This window comes from Canis lupus, chromosome 1, assembly GCF_048164855.1.
Source record: "Canis lupus baileyi chromosome 1, mCanLup2.hap1, whole genome shotgun sequence".
In the NCBI taxonomy this organism is placed as follows: Eukaryota; Metazoa; Chordata; class Mammalia; order Carnivora; family Canidae; genus Canis; species Canis lupus.
The window spans coordinates 114,851,806-114,871,325 of record NC_132838.1 but is presented as its reverse complement, the minus strand read 5'-3'; the positions used below and the strand labels follow the sequence as shown (position 1 = coordinate 114,871,325).

Sequence of the window (19,520 nt, the reverse complement as noted above, 5' to 3'; positions counted from 1 at the left end):
GAACAGACCAGCCCCACAAGGTCCTGTACATGTGCTCAGGCTGAATGGGGGCAGGAAGGGAATAGGACCAGACAAGTGCTGCGGAGGAAGGATGACACATCTGAGCTGGCATGGTCAGGCAAGGGCCCCTGGAGGAGGGGACATACTCACTGGGGGTAGGGGTATAAGCCTGCACTTGGCCTGTTCATGCTCTGCCGAGTAACCCGATTGAGCTCTAGCTGGATATTGACTAAGGCACGTGAGGGAAGATCTTTAATTCTGTGGATAGTGGGGAGACAGCGTGAAGGATGCTTCAGGAAGGCTGGACCTTGGAAGCTCTCAGTTTACTCCCTCCCCGCCGCCCCCCAGTGCTCTCTTGGGTGTGGAGCACAGATTTTCTCAAGTTGCAGGACAGAAGTCTTAATCTGGAGTCTGGAGGGTTGGAAAGTTTAATAAAAGAGCACACCTGCATTTTCTCTGGAGAAGAGGTCGACAGTTTGCCCCACAAAGATTTCCAGAGGCGTTCCTTTGAGTGGGAGTTGACTGTACCTGGGTATCCCCCTCTAGCCCCCACATCAGCACAGGGAGCTAAGAACTGCCTAAAGAATGCTTTTAGTCCTACCCCTTCCCAAAATGCTTCCCTTCCGGGCCAGCCTTGGCCCTGTGCTTCTACACCCTGCCCCTGACAGAGTTCTGCCTCCTTCCTTCACCTCCCTCCCGCCAGGACGACCCTGTCACCAACCTGAACAATGCCTTCGAAGTGGCCGAGAAATACCTGGACATTCCCAAGATGTTGGATGCGGAGGGTAAGCACATCCCTTTGTTCAGTCACCACCCTGTTCCGTGAGCATGTCTTGCAGTAACTTGAGGTTAGCTGGCAGTGCCAGTGAGAAAGGCTGAATGAAGCTGGTCAAGCCAGGGACAGGGTGCTGCCTGGGAGCCAGAGCGGGAGCAGCCCAAGCAGACCAGACAGGCTCGGGTAGGGCTGGGGGAGGACTGGGGGAGTGAGGGAAAGGAGAATCTTGAAGAGGACGAGTTCTGGGGGCTGCATCTCTGAACAGAGCCCTGCCTGAGTCCTGCTGCTCCCCTGGAATGGGCAAGCCAGGTGGCCCCGGAGGGCTGGCTCCTGCAGACAACCAAGTCCGGAGCCCATCAAAGTGGAGTGTTTGTTTTTTCCTTTTCCGGCTTTGCTCCATTTCCCAGCCGCGCACCACCCCCAGCCAGGACCCATGGCTGTGGCCTCTGGTGGCCCCTGGGTTTGACTGTCCGGCAGCCCCTGGAGGCCATTCTCAGAGAGAGGAAGTGGCCTCATTTTAATCCAGTTCCCACAGCCTTGGCCTTTCTAGAGACCACGGGGGATAGAGGGGCTGAGGGTGTGGACAAGCCCACTGGAGTCACCAGGGGTCACTGAACCCATTCTGAGGGTCCTTCTCCTGGGATGCCTGTGGTCTTGGGAGACTTTGGATCCCAGTGAGCGACCACCCACCCCCCGCCCCTACTTGGGCAGTTTAACCCTTGTCGTTCACTTACAGACATCGTGAACACGGCCCGGCCCGACGAGAAGGCCATAATGACCTATGTGTCCAGCTTCTACCATGCCTTTTCGGGAGCGCAGAAGGTACCGGGCAGGGCCAGGCCGGCCCACCTCGCCGCCACTGCCCAATGCCGCTGCTGCCTCTCGCCTCCCACGCTCACCTCATTTCTCTTGCAGACGGCAGTGGCCTCTCTCCGACTGGAAGCCACCCCCCCGACTCCAGGCATCACTGCCCATTTAGTCTTTTCTCATGCTATCTATTGAGTGCCTGATATGTAACAGACTCTGTTCCAGGCACCGAGGACACGGTAGTGACTGTGTCAGGTGGGATCCCTGGTGTCACGGAGCTTATATTCTGGTGGGCAAGACAGGGGGCAGGCATGTCCACAGATAAAGTCCTTTCATGTGCTGATGAGCACAGTGGAGAACATGGAGCAGGATGGCTATTTCAGCTGGGGGCCACGCCGGAAAGCTTCTGAAGGGTGCTTGGGATTTATGGGCAGGAGCTACCGGATGAAGATCAGCAGGAAAAGCATCTCAGGCCGAGGGTAGAGCAAATGCAAAGGTTCTGAGGCAGAAATGAGCTGGGCTAATTCAAGGAATAGCTGAGAGGAGAAAAATGAGGTTGGAGATGGTAACGGCCAAGACGTTAGAATCACAGTAGCCCGGGATCAGGAGTTTTATTCTAAGGGCCCCAGGAGACCACTTGGCAATCTATTCTGGGGTGGTAGGTGGTTATATAAGACATGATCTCACTGATGTTTGCAGAAAGATTGGTTAGCCTTTGACCCCTCTGGCCCTAAACAAGTCTTCCTTTCTAAAGCCAGTAGCTCGTGTCACAAAGCCAGCTCTGGTTAGGAAAGGAATCCTCCTATTTGGACTTCCCTCTCGCCCTCTACAAAACCTTAACGAAACATGCCCACACCGCCGGAGCCGGGGTTTGGCTTCCAGTCCAGAGCAAGCGCTATTCCTCCCGCATGAGCCTAGGGTCCGGCCCCGGCCGCCCTCCCTGCAGCTTTCACTCTCTCCTGCCTCTCTTTCTCTCTCTCTCTCTCTCTCTGCGCAGATATTGTAGGCACTCTGAGGCCAGATGAGAAAGCCATCATGACTTACGTGTCCTGCTTCTACCACGCTTTCTCGGGGGCTCAAAAGGTGAGCTGGGGCGGGAGCACCCCTCGCTGCTGTGGCTGGAGACTCGCCCTTGCTGTCCCCCTTATGTCCCCACCACCCATTTGTGGTTGGAGCCCTGGCCAGAGGACAGGCCCAGATAGGAAGGGTTCTCGTGACCGTGGGCCCCCAGTGACACCACTGAGCCAGCGCTACCACTGAGCCAGTGCTGATCCGGTGCTGACACGCCATGGATATTCTCTATGGACACAGCCCACCCTGTGGGGTGGTGGCATCCCAGTGTCTCAGGGTGGTTGAGTCCCACCAGAGCCTCAGTTTGCACCCGTGCTCCTGACCCCTTAGTCACCCTACCCTTCTTTTATGTAGTCCACACTGGCCACTTTCCTGTTGCCCTGGCTGTGCTCTTTCACAGGGGAGCATTGACCATTCTGGCTCTCTTCACAGCTCCTTCCCCCTCTCAAATGCCCCGGGAAAGGCTTGGCATTTGCAGGTTAAATCCTCTCTTGGTCCGCCTCTGCCAACCCAGCCTGTCGGGCTCCATTCTCCAGCAGGGCTGCTGACACGGGCAGAGCAGTTGGAAGTGTCTGTTCCCAATAGCAGCTGTCCTCTTCCACAAGAAGGTGCCTGGCTGCCCCTGGGGAGAGAGGCCTGGGCACCTTTGTCCCCTTCATCTGCCTTCTAGTCTCTGGTCTTGGGCAGCAGCAGTGTACTCCCAGTGACTTGATACTTGTGTCACCAATTAAAACTGGGCAGGGCGGAGGAGGAGAAACTAGCTCTCACTAATTGAGCACTTACTACATGCTAGGCAGTCCTCCAACGACTCTGCCCGTACAGTTTCTAGTCAAGTTCTGTGCACACCCCAGGGCGGGTGGGTGCTGTTACCTTCATTTAACAAAGGAGGAAGCCAGAGTTCAGGGAGGTAAGGAGCCATTCCTGCAGTCACAGGACAGGGACTAGACTACCTATCTTGTCCAGACCACCTTCTCCAGGGCCCCAGGCCCAGTGGGGGCCTTCTGTGGGCGGTCTGCTCTGGTACCTCTTAGCAATACGACCTCGAATGAGTCCCTTCCCCTCACCTTCCCCATCTGTAAGACAGGGATCATCCCATTCCCTGTCTTAAGATTGTCCTGAGGATGAAATGACCTCAGGTTGCTAAAGGGTTTAGTTTAGAATAGCACCCAGCCCCATGAGTACTCCGTCAGTGAGCTAGTGGTCAGCAGCCTGTGGGGCTTGCCCCTGTCTACCATCATCCCTCTAGCCCCGTGGCCACAGAGTGAGTTTCGTGGCCTCTCACTATCTATCTGGTGTGTGTGGTTGGAGCTTATGTTTGGAGTGTTCTGCTGGGGGGCACAGGCAAGGGGAGCGAGGGTGGGCAGTGCTGGGATTCCTGGACTCACACCCAACCCAACTAACAGCACGTTTGCCGTGGAACTCACCACTCTGCAGGCTCAGGCCAGCCTCACTGCCTACCACTTCACCAAACTGCCTTCCTGGGCTGAGCACTGGACTCTGCTGTGGTGGGGGCTGGGAGGCCTTGAGGGATTTGTGGGAGCGGATACTGGCAGGAAAGCTCAGGCCAGAGCATTCGGGGGTTTTGGAGGCAGCTGGGCCCCTCTTGTGAGAGAGGAAGTAAAGGCCAGGCTGTTGGGAGCCGGCGGCTCACCAAGGGACGTGCAGCACTTGGGCTTCTCCAACTGTGGGTGCGGCTTCCCCCAGCCTGTGTTTACTTCTCAAGACAGCCATGCGATGCTTCTATTATTGCTGCTTTTTGTCCTCAGAGACTCAATCCTGTCTCTTAGAAGAGTGCTCTCTGGCATTTGTTTTGTTTTATGAGCACAAGGCGAACTCCAGACCTAGCATGAAGCATGCCCATTCTCTCCTGAGAGTTTATTTCTGGTCACTAAGCATTTGCTCCTTATTCCTTTGTTCACTCATTCATCAGTGCTGAGTACCTAAAACATCCCCAGCCCTGAGCTGGGTGCCAGGAATTCAGTGGTGAAGCAGAGCACCGGTGATTAGCAGCTCGCACCTTCATGGGTCTGCCCAGCAGGGTGGATTTGAGCGCTGGGGTGCCCCTTGTCTCTCTGAAGTCAGGGCTCAGGGACTGACCTCCATGATGCCCTCACAAGCTGTGACCTTAGTTCTGTTTCCTGCACTTACTGGGGCTGGGTATTCATCAGCCGAGGCCCTCCTGAACCTCGTCTTTGAGGAGCACTGCCTGGGGCCATTGATGTGTGTCCTGCAGCATGATGCACAATGTGTGCATGTGTGTGCACATGTGTACGCACCTGATCTCGGCTGGCCCCCACTCACCTCCCCGTCCATCCCAGAAGCAGCGTGTTGATGGGAGAGGCTGGGCGTCAGTGCCCGCAGCCAGCGGGTCTGGAGCCATCCCCAAGCCTCTCTTTTCCTTCCCCACCGCTCTGTAGACCCTCCTCACTATTTCTGTTCCTGTTCTGTTGCCGTTTCAACTTCTCCTCTTGGACTCTTTCTGTGCTTCCTGAAAGGTACCTAGTCTCTTCTCTCCCCGTGTGGCACCCCCTCGCTCTCCTTCTTCTCCACTCCTTGAATTTCCACCCCCACAGCAGGACAAGGCAGCATATAGTCCTGTAGTTCTGAGCAGAGACTGGTCACAGTCTTCACTGCTCCTGCTCTCCAAAGCCCTGGCTCCCTTCTGCCCCCTGGATTGTGACTTCTCCCCAGTGAGCCATCAACACCCACCTCTGAGGGGAGGATTAGGAAGGGGACACGTGTACTTTGCCTATGCACAGACTTCTTGGGGGCACCAGCACCTCCTCTGCCACAGCTCTCTGGTGCTGGCCTCTCTGCAGTAGACCTTCCACCCAGGGGGAGACTCCTTCAGGGCTTGGCCTAGCTGAGGACCCCACCTAGCGTCACTACTCAGCCTTCCTCTCTGTGGGCCTGTTAATCCATTTTTGTCATAGTGTGAGGGGCTCCCTGGCCCCCTTCAGCCCCTCCAGGGTCTGGGCCAAGGGATCCAAGGGGCCCAACTATCTGGGGGGCGGGGGGTGTGCCTTAGCCGTAAGCTCTGGGGACATCGGCAGAACCCATCAGGACACAGCTACTCAGGGTGCCATCTTGCTGGAGCTGTGCTTCTCTCCTTCCTTCCTTGGGGAGTGCTGTGTGGGCTATGGATGAGCCAGCTTACAGGGGATGAGCCTGGCAGGAGGGAGGGTCACTAGCTCCCAGGCAACCCTGACTGTGGTGCTTCCCCTGCCCCAGGCCGAGACCGCTGCCAACCGGATCTGCAAGGTGCTGGCTGTCAACCAGGAGAATGAACACCTCATGGAAGATTATGAGAGGCTGGCCAGTGACGTAAGTCTGCTACTCACTCCACACCGGTGGCCCCACCAGAGCAGGAGAATTGGGTTGCCTCTTGTTACCCTTGGCCAAAGGTCATGTGACACTTGCAGAGGGTTGAGCAGGTACGGCAGTGACACTTTTCTAGATAAGGGCGTAAGGTTCCAGACTGGCCTGTGGCCAAACCAGTATGTGACCTCTCAGGCGAGTCTCACAAGGCTAAGGGGTCAGGGCGGTGTGTCACCATGTTCCCTGGCTCCTGCAGTCCTGAGCTTGGGTTCCTGCAGAGGTACTCAAGGACAGAGTTTGCTGAACACCCCACCACCTCAGAAGTACTGGGGGAGGTCTTAAAAAGCTTCCCATGCCCTCACTCTGCAATGATCAATTCTGTAGGATGGAGTAAGACTCCGGAGCTGATAGGGTGACAGGACTGTGGTTTGTCATAGTGGGCCATGTGCCAGCACTTCTAGAATAGGATCTGTTGTCTCCATAGCAGCCCCAGAAGGAGGGAACTCGTGTTACCCCTTTCCCGAGGGGGGATCTAGGACCCAGAGGGTCAGGGACCAGGCACGCAGCTAACAGTAGAGGAAAGAGCTGGGTTCAAACCCAGGCAGCTCCACTCCAGAGCCTGAACCTAGAAACTCAGTTGGGAATGTAGGTTGTTGAGTACCTCTCTTCTGGATTCTGAAGCTCCTCGAGGGCAGTGGTTTGACTGTTCTTTGAGACTGGGGGAAAAAGCTAGCAGGGCACCTAGCTGGCTGTCGGTAGGGCAGCGGACTCTTGATCTTGGGGTTATGAGTTCAAGTCCTATTTTGGGGCAGAGATTACTTAAAATTTTTTAAAAATTAAAAGAAAAAGCTACCATCTGTTAACCACCATTCTAACACCATGGAAAAGTTAAGATTCTATCTTGGATTCCCATTGCTTCCTAAGAAAGGGCAGCTGGCACCATGCATCAAGATGTAAAGACCTAGATACCCCTCTCCTTGGTTTTCTCATTTTGTCAGAGCTTGACATTTGGGAACCACTTCTTCAAGCATATCTATACTGGGCAAGAACTGATTTTCCTCTCTTAGGATTGTTCTGGAATGTCTAGTTTGTTTGCTTGTTTGTACCTTGGCCTCACTGTATGAGTGGCTCATAAAAATACGTGTCACTTTTATCCCCCCGATTTTACTGTTGAATTTTTTACATCCTAGGCCCTTGCAGTGTATGCTGGTCACCTTCAAGTGAGCCCAGCATGCTGTGGGCCCTGCCCTGGAGGCGCTTATAACCCCTGAACAAGAAGCAGTGAGATGTCTCTTTCAGTGCTGAGTTCAGCAAGCATGACAGCAGCGGGCCCGTGTGGTGGGAGGGGCACTTGAATGAGGCCACTTTGCTTAGATCTGTGGAATAGGAAGCCCAAGAGCAAACACATGAATAAGAAGTGACCAGAGAATAGCGCGCTGGTTCAGAGGGGGCACACAGCCATAGAATCCCAGCGGGAATCCTGGAGAAGTCAGGCTGGGGACCAGGGATGATCCCCAAGGCGAGGCCCTTGAAAATCCACATCCCTGGTGCCTGTGAATGGGGCCAGACCCCTCCAGCACTCTGAGACGTCTCATGGGCCCACAGCTCCTGGAGTGGATCCGGCGCACCATCCCGTGGCTGGAGGACCGCGTGCCGCAGAAGACCATCCAGGAGATGCAGCAGAAGCTGGAGGACTTCCGGGACTACCGGCGCGTCCATAAGCCGCCCAAGGTGCAGGAGAAGTGCCAGCTGGAGATCAACTTCAACACACTGCAGACCAAGCTGCGCCTCAGCAACCGGCCCGCCTTCATGCCCTCCGAGGGCAAGATGGTGTCGGTGAGTGCCTGGGGCTGGCCGGCCCGGGCCCAGGAAGTGTGGCCCAATGCCCCAGCCAGCTACAGAGGGGCAGCTCCACGCCACCGCCAGGCTTACTGTTTGGCCAACGTAGGCTTTCTTAACTGGAAGGCGTAGCCTCTGGGGTGCAAGGGTGTGGTAGGGGGTTGCTTGACTCTTTACCACGTTCCTCCTCCCCTCATCACTTCCTGGAATTTTATACTCATCCCCAAACCACACCTTATTTTGTGTGTCATTGTTTGAATTTGAACCGTAGTTGGCCATGATTCCAGGACGGCCACGTGCTCAAGGCCCCTTTTCAGAAGAGGGATGGTATTCACTGCACAGTCACCTGGCTCCCATAGCTCCGGCCATGGCATTCCTTCATTGTCACTTACTCATTTAATGCAAAAAATGAATTGTACCCGGCATGTGCAGGGGCCCTGTCTAGGCTTGTGGATATAGCAAAGCAGAGGCTAGATGTAACCCAGCCCATCTCTGCTGCCTGCCTTGCCATCAGCATCCCTCAGGAAAGTGTTGCCCTGCAGGGCGCCCCAGCTCCCCTTTGTGAGCCCTGATCTCTCGTGTCCCCACAGGACATCAACAACGGCTGGCAGCACCTGGAGCAGGCCGAGAAGGGCTATGAGGAGTGGCTGCTGAATGAGATCCGCAGGCTGGAGCGGCTCGACCACCTGGCAGAGAAGTTCCGGCAGAAGGCCTCCATCCACGAGGCCTGGACCGACGGTACGGTCCTCTAGCTCCCTCAGCATTCCTGTCTCTCACACACGCACACATGTGTGCACACAGCCCCTTCTGTGTCGTTGGATCTTTTTTTTTTTTTTTTTTTTTTTTTTTATTTATTTATGATAGTCACAGAGAGAGAGAGAGAGAGAGAGAGGTGCAAAGACACAGGCAGAGGGAGAAGCAGGCTCCATGCACCGGGAGCCCGACGTGGGATTCGATCCCGGGTCTCCAGGATCGCGCCCTGGGCCAAAGGCAGGCGCCAAACCGCTGCGCCACCCAGGGATCCCTTTTTTTTTTTTTTTTTTTAATTTAATTTAATTTAATTTATTTGTTTGTTTGTTTATTTATTTATTTATTTATTTATTTATTTATTTATTTATTTTTGTGTCGTTGGATCTTTTTGTCAGGCCCCCTTTCCTGCTGCTTGGGGATGTGGCTGTCAGAAATGTTGCTTTGGGCTCACCCAGCCCCAGGGAGAAGGAACGCTTCAGAGCAGAGTTGCCTAGTCTGCTCTGGCATCAGAGAGTGTTTACAGGTGGGCCCCTTCTAGGTGGTCGGAGGCTGTCATCCAGGAACACTGGCCAACCTTGTCCCGGCTCCATCGAGAAGGGAACCCTTGTCCCTCCACTCTGCCTTCCCTGAGGATGGTGCCGCTGCCAGGCTAAGGGGGAGAGGGGGACTTTCTGCCTACCTCCCCACGCCTGCACACTTTGTGACCATGGACTTCACACAGAAGAGCCCGTGTGCCTGAGCACAGTCCTTATGGGCAAGGCCAGGGAGCTGCCTCCTGGTTTGGCTGCCTGGCCTGCAGCTGGTGAACACTGACCCGCAACACCCACCCAGGAGCTCTTTCTCCCCTTCCGAGGCCCAGGCCCCCTGAAGAATGGCTTCTCCCAAAAGGGTGGCCAGTGGTGCCTGTTTCTCAGAAGCTCTGCAGCTGCCTGTTCCCTTGGCTCTAGATGTGGAATTCCATCATGTCCCTGGCCCTCGGTCAGGACCCACACAGTGGCTGAGATTCCAAGTCCCAGGGGTCTGAAAGCCTTTAGAATTCGGCCAGTGCCTGGGAAAGCCACGAGCCAGGACGCCTGTCCTTCCACTGCTGGCCGCCTCCTTCCCGGGTGTGTCCTGCTGCCCCCACTCTGCCTCGCTGGTCACACTCTTTATGTGGTTTAGTGTGACGTCCTCCCACCCCACAGTCTCCCATGAGGTCCTCATTGTGCCTCTGAGAGCTCCTCTAGCTGTTGGGCAGGCAGCCCCAGCACAGGCCAGAGGCTGAGATCTACCTAGATGCCCCCGTACAGACCCTGCCCCAGCCCTGCCGGCCCAAGAACACACAAGCCTGCAAGATCTGCAGAGCCAGGACCCATGTCCCACACACCCCTGGCTGCAGTTCAGCCAATGCCCTCGTCACATTGTGCAGGCTACTGTTTTCTGGCAGCAGCTGCCAGCCCCAGAGCGATACCCTAATCCATCTGCTGGGGAAAACATGTGGACCAGGTAATGAAGAGTTGGCTCAAGAGTCCACTGGGGCCAGGGGTGGGGGCCACTTTCCATCTTGCAGCAAGCAGCCTGTCCATGCCCTTTGGTGCATTTGTTCATTTATTTTTTCATTCGGCTCTTCTTGAGCCCAGTACTTTCCCAGGGGGGGGCGAGGCCCCTGCCCGGGGAACTCACAACCCCACAGACTCTGGCTTTTCTCTTGTCAGAGGGTCCTGGGGCGTGTAAGTGGGTTTTATAGCATCCGTGCTCCATTCCTGGACTCCGCTGTCTTCCTCCTTTCATCATCCATGTCCTGCTTCTCCACTGTCCTTCCATGGGCTCTGGGCACCATCCCCATGCACTTCCTTTCTCGGGCCTCATGGCCCATGTGATCAGCTCTTCAGCCCCCACCTGGAGCTGTAGGAGGTCCTGGCAAGATGGTGTCCTGAGGCTGAGGGGTGTGGATATGATGGCCCACCAGAGTTCCTCTCCTGGGAATGACTAGGGTTGGACTTCACCCAAAAGGCGTTTAGGAGAGGTTGATTCAGTCTATAGCCAGAGCCCAACTGGTTCAGAGGCCTCCACACGCCCCTGCCCCACCCCTGCCTCCCTGCAGGCACTTTGGCATCTGGCCCTGCCCCTCACGTCAGCCTGGAGCCCCCAGGCAGGCTTGCCCACTCTCGTTCCCAAGACCTAAAGCTTCTGTCTTCTGAACCACCTAGTTCTGCAATGCAGGAGGACAGACTGACTCTTGGCCTCCTTTACACTCCTAGGATCCCACACTAGCAGCCTCCTTTCTCTGGAGGGGTGGCCCCAGAGCCTGGGTTGAGCTACCATCATTCTGTGCCTCCTTTACCATCCCCCACAGCCTGCAGGGGCAAGGGTCCGTGTGGAGGCTGTGCAGAGGGTTTTGGATCGTCTGGGTTAAAAAATAAAAAACGAGCCTCTGTATCCCTACTGTGGCTGCCCCTTGGCCTAAATCCACAGCATCCATGGCCACGGGCCAGTCCTCCTGACTCTCCCCATTGCACCCCTTGCCAGCTCCCTTACTAAAACTCTGCTGAGGCAGAGAAGCAGTAACCTACTATTTCTGGTTCCCACCCTTGGGAGAAAGCAATTTGGTGAAGGGAATTGCAAGCTTGCCTTTGTGGTTAAGCCTCCTGCCCCAGGGCTGGGGCGGCAGGGCCAGTGGAGTCACTCTCTGCCGCCTCCTGCCCACCAGTGCCAGCCCCATCCTCAGCATGGCTCAGATGCGGATGGTACCAGCTCCATGCCTGCCCTTCTCAAACACCACCTTATTGAGACTTGAGACTGGGCACTGGTGTAGGCCCCATTTTACAGATGAGGGAACAGGTGGGGAAAGGCTGCGTGCCATCCCACCACTCGGAGTTGCTAGGCCAGGCAGGCAGCTGTTGGTTATGGGCTCCGATGCCAAGCTGAGCAGTAGGTCTCTGAGCTGCCACTCCAGGGGTAGCCCCCAAGGGAGCTTACCTGAAGCAGAGCACCTTTGGGTGCCAGGGTTCCCAGCTACCTTCACAGACTGGCCTTTTCTCGTCCCGTTCTCTTCAATACCACCACATACTTCCAGGGCCTACTTGAGCTTCTGTCCTGGGGTATATAATTAGCCAGGCTCCAGGACTAATAATAGTGTTCCTCTCTCCCTTCAAAGGGCCTGACAATGGGCCCCACCTCACTGTGTGTAGAAGGCCCGTAGGGTGGCAGAGGACACAGAGGTTTGTGATAGGGCCCCACCCCGAGGGAACCTGGCCCCCACGTGCCAGGAGGCAGCCACAAGGGGTTGGGCCCATGGAGAGCTCTGACCAGAACACTCCCCCTTGCCCCCACACCACTGGGGCATGGGCTGCAACCCCAATGGCTTGTCCAAATGCTGATCCTCCACAGATGGGTGTCTACCTTTCCAGCAGTGGTGGCACAGTTTAGTTCCTACAGTCTACTGATAAAGAGCCCCAAGTTAAGAACACGCAGGTTGAATTGGGGTATCTGTCTCAGGCCCCCCAGCCCCACAATGTCTCCCAGCTCCATCCAGGTGAGAGTTGGGTTTAGAGATCCCTTGAAAAGGCAAGGAAAACAGTTCTGGGGGTTTCTAGTCTTCACAGCACCATCCTCGTGAGGCAGGATGTGGAGTCTGTACCCCGTTTTCTGGGGCTGGACAGCCCTCTGAACTCCCGCGGCCCTGTTGTCTAAACACCTCCTGCCCTCTGCCTGCCCCCAGGGAAGGAAGCCATGCTGAAGCAGCGGGACTATGAGACGGCCACCCTGTCGGATATTAAAGCTCTCATTCGCAAGCACGAGGCCTTTGAGAGTGACCTGGCCGCCCACCAGGACCGCGTGGAGCAAATCGCAGCAATTGCTCAGGAGCTCAAGTATGTGTGGTCTCGCGGTGCCCCTGCCCAGTGGGAGGGCAGCATCCCGAGGCGCAGCCTGCTTCACGGCCTGAGTGGGGGATGTCCTGCCCCTCACCCCCATCTCCTTTCAGGGGCCAGGGAGGGGCCTTATGGAATGATGTCTTTTGCCCTCTTGGTCTTAACCCCTAAATGAGAAACATAGCAGAATCTATATTCTCAGGCCGAAGAGAGGTCTCTGATGCCCTAAGCTGTCGGGGTCTCTGGGCTCTACCTTTTGCCTGCCACACCAAGGAGAGCCCTCCTAGCCCCCGCTGCTCCCACCCGCCCCTCCCTGGGGGAATCGGGCCGCACAGAAAGCCCATTGTTCTGCCCAGCCCCTTCCCTTGCTCGCTCAGAATACATTTATTGTACGAGCTTCCAGGCAGCCGGGTTCTTGGCTCCCCCTTCCCCGCCCCAGTCAGATAAACTTGTGCACACAATTAGTACACTGAACCTCCAGAGCCAGTGAATAGGGCCTTATTCTACCAGCGCAGCGGCCAGCAGCAGGGAGGGCCGAGGGAGTGGGAAGCCTAGGCCATTACTTCATGGAAAATCCACAGGCCTTGGAGGGGCGGCAAGGCTCCCAAAATAGCTGTCTGCTCAAAAATAGGATGCTTGGCTGGAGCTGCCCTTTCCACAGACACCCCCCCCACACACACCCGTCATCCCTAAAGTTCTGCTTATTTCTACGAGGCTGGGGCCCAGCTGCAGTGCCTGGTGGACCCCCATGCCAGGCAAGACCAGTTTCTTCCCTGACTCACCCCCTCTGCACCGCCCAGTTGCTTTGGGGGTTGCCCCGTTCTTTCAGCCAGAGGCAGAAGTGCTCAACTGCTCACCCACGGGGCCTTCACGGTAGTGGGAAGACAATGTCTCTATTGGTCACTGTTAAGGGCCTTCCTTGGGGTCTCGCAGCCTCTTGTAGGGTTGAGCCTCTGTGCCCGGCCTCCCCGGGTGAAGGAGAGGTCACACATGCAGATGTCCATAGGGGCAATGGGAGGTGGGGTGTGGGCATGTTCTGCCATGGACTGGTGAGCCCCTGGAGGCAGACAGGAAGCCGGCTGGGGTAAGTGCTCGGCCAGCCTACCTCCCAGGCACAGAGAACAGATGTGTGGCACCCACTCTCCAGAGTGAGGCAGCAGGCGACCGCTGAGGTAGTTTTTCTGGACAACAGCCCTGGAGGAGGAAAGGGCTGTTTGGGGGTGCTGTCTGTTCCCCCAAGGTTGAGTCAGAGGGCCAAGTGCTGGCCAGAGTGAGCCTGAATAAACAGACCAGCTGAGCATTGGTGAAGAACACCAGAGCTCAAAAACCCAGAGCGCCCTGTGTTCCACACACTCCTTTAATGGCCCAGCAACCCCATGTTATGGAAGGGGAGCTGAGGCACGGAGAGGCCGAGAGGCTTGCTCAAGGTGACACTGCTGGGGCGTAGTTGAGACGGGAACAGAGTTCAGGGTGCCTGGCCCCTCTCTGGAGCACAGCCTTGTGCCTTCTCCCAGTCCTTGCGTCCCACCTGCCTGGTGGAATCACAGGTGGTCCCTGGCCCCCACGTCCCGTTCCTTCCAGACTCGTTTGCTGCTCCCCATCCCTTACACCAGGCCCCCAAGATTTTGCCTGTACATCGACTCCCTGGGAACCTCCTTCTGAGAATATCCAGAGTCTAGAGCCCAGGAGGAAGAAATCTTGGAACAGATGGGAAGAAAGTAGGGGCAGGAGGCATGCTGGTGGCAGAGGGGCCAGGAACTGTTATGTCACCCACTTCTTTCTTAGATGTATTATTAATTGCTAAGAATGACGTTGCAGGCTCGTTACTCAGTTTTTTAGTGTTCATTAAAATAAATCCTTTTAATTTGTGTTGCTACATTTACCTGCTGAGTACCAAGGACTGCTGTCAGCACTTCACGTGCACTCAGTAACTGCATCTCCACAGTGACCCCATGCCCATTTCGCAGATGAGAAAACTGAGCTTGAGCTCTCCGGAATAGGGAGTTCACGCCCCTGGGATCACACAAGTACAAAATTAGAGCCTGGATTCAGACCTAGGGAACTTGTCCCAGGAGTCCATTCTTTAACCAGTATGCTCTGCTAGACTTCTGAGTGACAAAATCAGTCCCAATACAGGTGTGGTTGAGGGCCACACTCTGGGGGCCCCTGCGTTAATGTGTCATGACAGCAAGTCTAAAGTAAGTGAGCAGGAGCCTCCCCCCACACCTGCCCCGCTTTGTCCCCCCTCCCCTCTACATTCCTCCTGTCTGGGGTGGAGGGGAGGCACTGAGGGGGGGTGATGGAGAATGGATGACCTTGAATGTTGCCTGCTGCCTGCCGGGTCTCACCGCCATGTGCCCACCCACAGTGAGCTGGACTACTATGACTCCCACAATGTCAACACCCGGTGCCAGAAGATCTGTGACCAGTGGGATGCTCTCGGCTCCCTGACCCACAGTCGCAGGGAAGCCCTGGAGGTGAGGGACGACGTCACCCATGGAGCTCTTTGCCCCTGTGGCTCTCAGGGCTGCTGGGGTTGTGTGGATGATGCCCAGACTCCCGAGCTTCTCCTGACCCAACCCGAGGGGACGCTTTCTGAGCCCTTGGTGCCCTGGACCAAGGGCAGGCCAACCACCTGCTCACTGACCACCATCCCTTCTCTGTCCTTGTCCCTGCCGACACACACCAGAAAACGGAGAAGCAGCTGGAGACCATCGACCAGCTACACTTGGAATATGCCAAGCGGGCAGCCCCCTTCAACAACTGGATGGAGAGTGCCATGGAGGACCTCCAGGACATGTTCATTGTCCACACCATCGAGGAGATTGAGGTCTGCTCCCACCCGCTTTTCTCTTGGGACCTCTGTGAGACTGGGCTGCCCCTTCACTCCTCTTCTCCTCCTTCCAGGGCCTGATTTCAGCCCACGACCAGTTCAAGTCGACACTGCCAGATGCCGACAGGGAGCGGGAGGCCATCCTGGCCATCCACAAGGAGGCCCAGAGGATCGCCGAGAGCAACCACATCAAACTGTCGGGCAGTAACCCCTACACCACCGTCACCCCGCAGATCATCAACTCTAAGTGGGAGAAGGTGGGTGGGCTTGTTGCTGGGGCTGGGCCGGGGCTGGCCAAGTGAGGAGCTGCCACTCTGACCACTGTTGCTTGCTCCTCCCTCCCCCCACTGTCCCCCAGGTGCAGCAGCTGGTGCCCAAGCGGGACCACGCCCTCCTGGAGGAACAGAGCAAGCAGCAGTCCAATGAGCACCTCCGCCGCCAGTTTGCCAGCCAGGCCAACATCGTGGGGCCCTGGATCCAGACTAAGATGGAGGTGAGGGCCCGTTGCCCCAGCCTAGAAGATCTAGGTGGGTCTCTCAGGGGAGAATAAAGAAGGAGTCACTGTGAGCAGGAGGCCGCGCACCCCTTGCGCCAGGTCCTCAATACTCCTTGGTAGATCTACCTGGGTCCCTGCTCTGGGAGCGATGACAGCCTCATAAGATTGGAAAGGGTCAGTGGTTGTTGATGGAAATGGCAGCACCCTCCAGAGGGAAACTTGGCAGAGGAGTCAGGTAGGGGAGGGTTCGAGTCTCGAGTTTGCCATGCCCGCTGACCAGGAGGTCAGGTACAATAGAACTTCTGCCCTGAGCTTTCTCATCTGCCAGAGGGGTTGGAAACAGTCCTTTCATTGCCTCAGCAAATGCTTTGGGCCCTGCTCTGTGGCAGCCTCATTACAAGCACGGTGTAGCTGGGACCAGGGTGGTCCGAGTACAGACCCTTCTGGCAGGCTCACCAGTGACCTTTGGCACCCAGCCCTGGAAGGTGTGTCAGGAGGCTGATGGCAGCTCTGGGCACGCCTTAGAGAGTGCTCACTACCTGCCAGGCACCAAGCTGGATGGGGGGGTGGCACTGGGGAGGGTGTTGGACCCCATGCTGGCTGTGCCACCTGGCCACGGTGGGATCCCACGCTTCGGGTACTCATGCTTCAGGAGCACAGATGCTGAAGCTGGCCAGGCCTGGGTCCCGATCCTGGCCCTGCCTCTCACTGTGAAGAGTTGCTCTCTTTGGGCCTCAGTTTCCAGGCCTCCCAGGGAGTCCAGGGTGCACTGAGGTTAGGCCTGGCAGCCTCAGTCCAGAAACTCCCCCACAGCTGCTTGTATAGTGGAGAGTGGGACTGGAGGGGACAGTCAGCAAATCTGAGAGTGAGGGGATGCTAGCAACAGGCCTCGTCCGCGCGGCTGGTCATGGCCGAGCATCCGGCCACCTCCTGCATGCAGTAGCACCTGCCTTCTGTGCAGGAGATTGGGCGCATCTCCATCGAGATGAACGGGACCCTGGAGGACCAGCTGAACCATCTGAAACGGTACGAGCGCAGCATCGTGGACTACAAGCCGAACCTGGATCTGCTTGAGCAGCAGCACCAGCTCATCCAGGAGGCCCTCATCTTCGACAACAAGCACACCAACTACACCATGGAGGTACACGCGCCAGGCGCCCCTTCTCCCCTCCTGCCAGCACTAAGGGAGGTTTATGCAGCTGGCACAGGCCGGGCCTCTCTAACCCAAACGGGTTTTGCCCAGCAGGAAAGGTGTCTGCTGTTGCCTCAGACTGAAAAAACTAGATTAAGTGTTTACACATTTTTTAAAAATCACACTTTTCCTATCATTTTTTCCATCGCTGTGATGACACAGTGTCAAGGACCCACTCCTGGGGGGGTGGGGAGGAGCTGGGAGGGCAGCATTTGCCCCATTGTGGCCTCAGCTGTGTCACCCTCACTCGAGGACCCAGAGCCAGCCAGTGTGTGCATCCTCTCGCCATGGCCAGGTTGAAGTGTCAGGGCTGGTTGTCACCCTTTGGGCAGCCTGAACTTGTTCACGGTGACACTTTGCACCGTGCAAGTGCACTGATACCACAGAGAAACCTGGTTTTTTTCTCCTGGAAGCTGGTTAAACGTTGCCCACTCTACTTGTGTAGTTTCCGCATGCATGCTGCACATGTTGGGCCCTGGCCCTCAGCTGCTTCCAGCACCAGACATACACAACATGATGTGACCCTGCTGCTTGGCAGAGGCAGTGGATAGGGTGCCGTGCCTGTTCCCTGTGTGCAGAGGAGGTGCACAGGAGAGTGTGGGGCTGGGTTGGCATTTGGGAGAGAGTCAGGGCCTGGAGCGCAGGGAGAGCCAAGTTCAAAGCCTCCTCGCCGCCCCCGTCGGCTATGGCTGTGGTGGTGCCAGCAGCTGCCCAGCCCACACTCACACCCTTGCTCCGCCCACAGCACATCCGTGTGGGCTGGGAGCAGCTGCTCACCACCATCGCCCGCACGATCAACGAGGTCGAGAACCAGATCCTTACCCGTGATGCCAAGGGCATCAGCCAGGAGCAGATGCAGGAGTTCCGGGCATCCTTCAATCACTTTGACAAGGTGAGCAGCTCCCTCTGCCCCTGGCGTCTTCCCTCCCCACTGTCAGTGTCCCATCCTGCCCCCTCCGTCTTTGCATCTGTCCATTCACCTCACAGTGCTGAGTATCAGCCACCACTCACAGGGCCCAGCAGGCTCCCCACCACTGAACCGGGTGCAGAAGTGCATTACCTTGACCCATGGCCTGGGCACGTTTCCTCAGGAGGAGAAAGTGGGGTGGGGGTCCCAAGTCCTGCCTCTGAGGCCGTGTGTCCTCAGCAACCTGCCAATGAGACCCTGGGGTCCCAGGGCACCCAAGATTTGTGACCTATGTGTCTAGTCCACGTGTACGCAGAACATTCTAAAGATTCAGAAGGCTGGATCTCGTCTGGCAGGCCCACTAGGAAGGCCCTGAGCTCCTGAGTTTGCTGTGGTCCCACCCGCCCTGCTGGGCCCAGTGTGCTATCCACCTCCCCTCTGTGGGTGCACGCTCAGCTCCACCGTGTCAGGCAGGGACCCTGGTGTCCCAGATAGGACAGTGTCAGCTCCTCCCATCCCAAATCCTGGAGGCAAGGAGAGTTCCCTGTTCCCTCCCAAGAGCCCTGGGCCTCAGTCTTCTGTTCTGCACCACTCAGCCCCATGCCTGCTCTGGCTGAGGCGGCCGGCCGGCCTCCGACCGCCTTCCAGGCCGCCATGCCCATCCCCCTGCTCCACTGTCCCTAGCCATCACCTTGTCCACGTCACCTCTAACTCTGTGTTTTCCCCCGATGTGTTCCCCTTCCCCTGTCCTGCATGTGACCCTGGCCCCTCTCCCCGCGTCTCTGTGCCGGCCTGGTCTCCACACCGCCCCTCGCACACTCCTGCCTTCGGACGCCCGGCAGGACCACGGCGGGGCGCTGGGGCCGGAGGAGTTCAAGGCCTGCCTCATCAGCCTGGGCTACGACGTGGAGAATGACCGGCAGGTACGCGTTCCCTGGGCCCCAGAGGACTGTGGCATTAACTGCTCTTCTTTCTCTCTCCTTCTCTCTGTCTTCCCTCCCTCTCGCCATTCCACCCCTTGCCATGTGTGTGCCATTTCACCGGCTCTCTTGCCTCCTCCCTGCCCTGTGTCTCTCTGGACACCTGCCCCCTTACCTGGTCTCTCGGGGCCGCCTCTGTCTCCCTGGCTCCCGCCACTGTCCTGTTTCCCTGCTGTGCACATGGGGCGGCCCCTCTTGCCTACTCTGGGCCTGGCCTCCTCTGCTGTCCCTGCGTCCTCGAGCAGAAGCAGACAGGCAGCATGGACTCCGATGACTTCAGGGCTCTGCTTATCTCCACAGGATACAGCCTGGTATGCAGCCTCTGCCTCCCCCTCGCTGCTCTGCCTCTCCTCCTCCTCCCTCTCCTCCTCACCGCCTCCTCGGGGACACTCCCCCACCAGAGCAGCGCAGCCTTGCCTCCTCCTCCTCCTCCTCCTCCTCTACCTGTGCTGCTTCTGCTGGGCTGGGGTCTCTCCGATGACTCCCTGAGCCACCCACCTCCTTCCCTGGAAGTCTCCCGAGAGAGGAGGTCAGGCCTCTGGCTCTCTCCCCTTTTTCTTTCTCTTTCTCTCTTTCTCTCTTCCCCACCCTCCAGAGCTAAATCGTGAGCCTAGGGCTGAGAAGCAGTAGACCTGTTTGATCCATTCCCCAACTCCCCCACTTCCCAAAAACGTGGGTGGGGAGGAGCAGAGGGAGCACAT

The 19,520-nt window shown here is 57.0% G+C and overlaps 1 protein-coding gene and 1 long non-coding RNA gene across 7 annotated transcripts in view; one reads left to right on the top strand and one right to left on the bottom strand.

The window, feature by feature from the left end:
* ACTN4 (actinin alpha 4) overlaps nucleotides 1-19,520 on the top strand; it is a 73,032-nt gene that overhangs the window by 51,678 nt on the left and 1,834 nt on the right. Inside the window, exons 7-20 of one of the 6 annotated variants that reach the window (XM_072778905.1) lie at nucleotides 704-785; nucleotides 2,580-2,665; nucleotides 5,885-5,977; nucleotides 7,577-7,807; nucleotides 8,401-8,548; nucleotides 12,261-12,411; nucleotides 14,780-14,888; nucleotides 15,101-15,241; nucleotides 15,319-15,501; nucleotides 15,603-15,737; nucleotides 16,702-16,881; nucleotides 17,678-17,824; nucleotides 18,682-18,762; nucleotides 19,065-19,130. In XM_072778905.1, coding sequence (XP_072635006.1) covers nucleotides 704-785; nucleotides 2,580-2,665; nucleotides 5,885-5,977; nucleotides 7,577-7,807; nucleotides 8,401-8,548; nucleotides 12,261-12,411; nucleotides 14,780-14,888; nucleotides 15,101-15,241; nucleotides 15,319-15,501; nucleotides 15,603-15,737; nucleotides 16,702-16,881; nucleotides 17,678-17,824; nucleotides 18,682-18,762; nucleotides 19,065-19,130 — 1,833 coding nt within the window. Of the gene's footprint in view, nucleotides 1-703; nucleotides 786-1,511; nucleotides 1,598-2,579; nucleotides 2,666-5,884; nucleotides 5,978-7,576; nucleotides 7,808-8,400; nucleotides 8,549-12,260; nucleotides 12,412-14,779; nucleotides 14,889-15,100; nucleotides 15,242-15,318; nucleotides 15,502-15,602; nucleotides 15,738-16,701; nucleotides 16,882-17,677; nucleotides 17,825-18,681; nucleotides 18,763-19,064; nucleotides 19,131-19,520 lie in introns of all 6 variants that reach the window. The other 5 variants (XM_072778894.1, XM_072778943.1, XM_072778921.1 and 2 more) reach the window with 5 other exon arrangements.
* LOC140606088 (uncharacterized) lies at nucleotides 418-19,146 on the bottom strand. Its single transcript, XR_012008511.1, has 2 exons — nucleotides 11,519-19,146; nucleotides 418-10,456 (listed from the first exon to the last, which is right to left on the bottom strand). It is a non-coding gene; the product is annotated as an uncharacterized lncRNA (long non-coding RNA).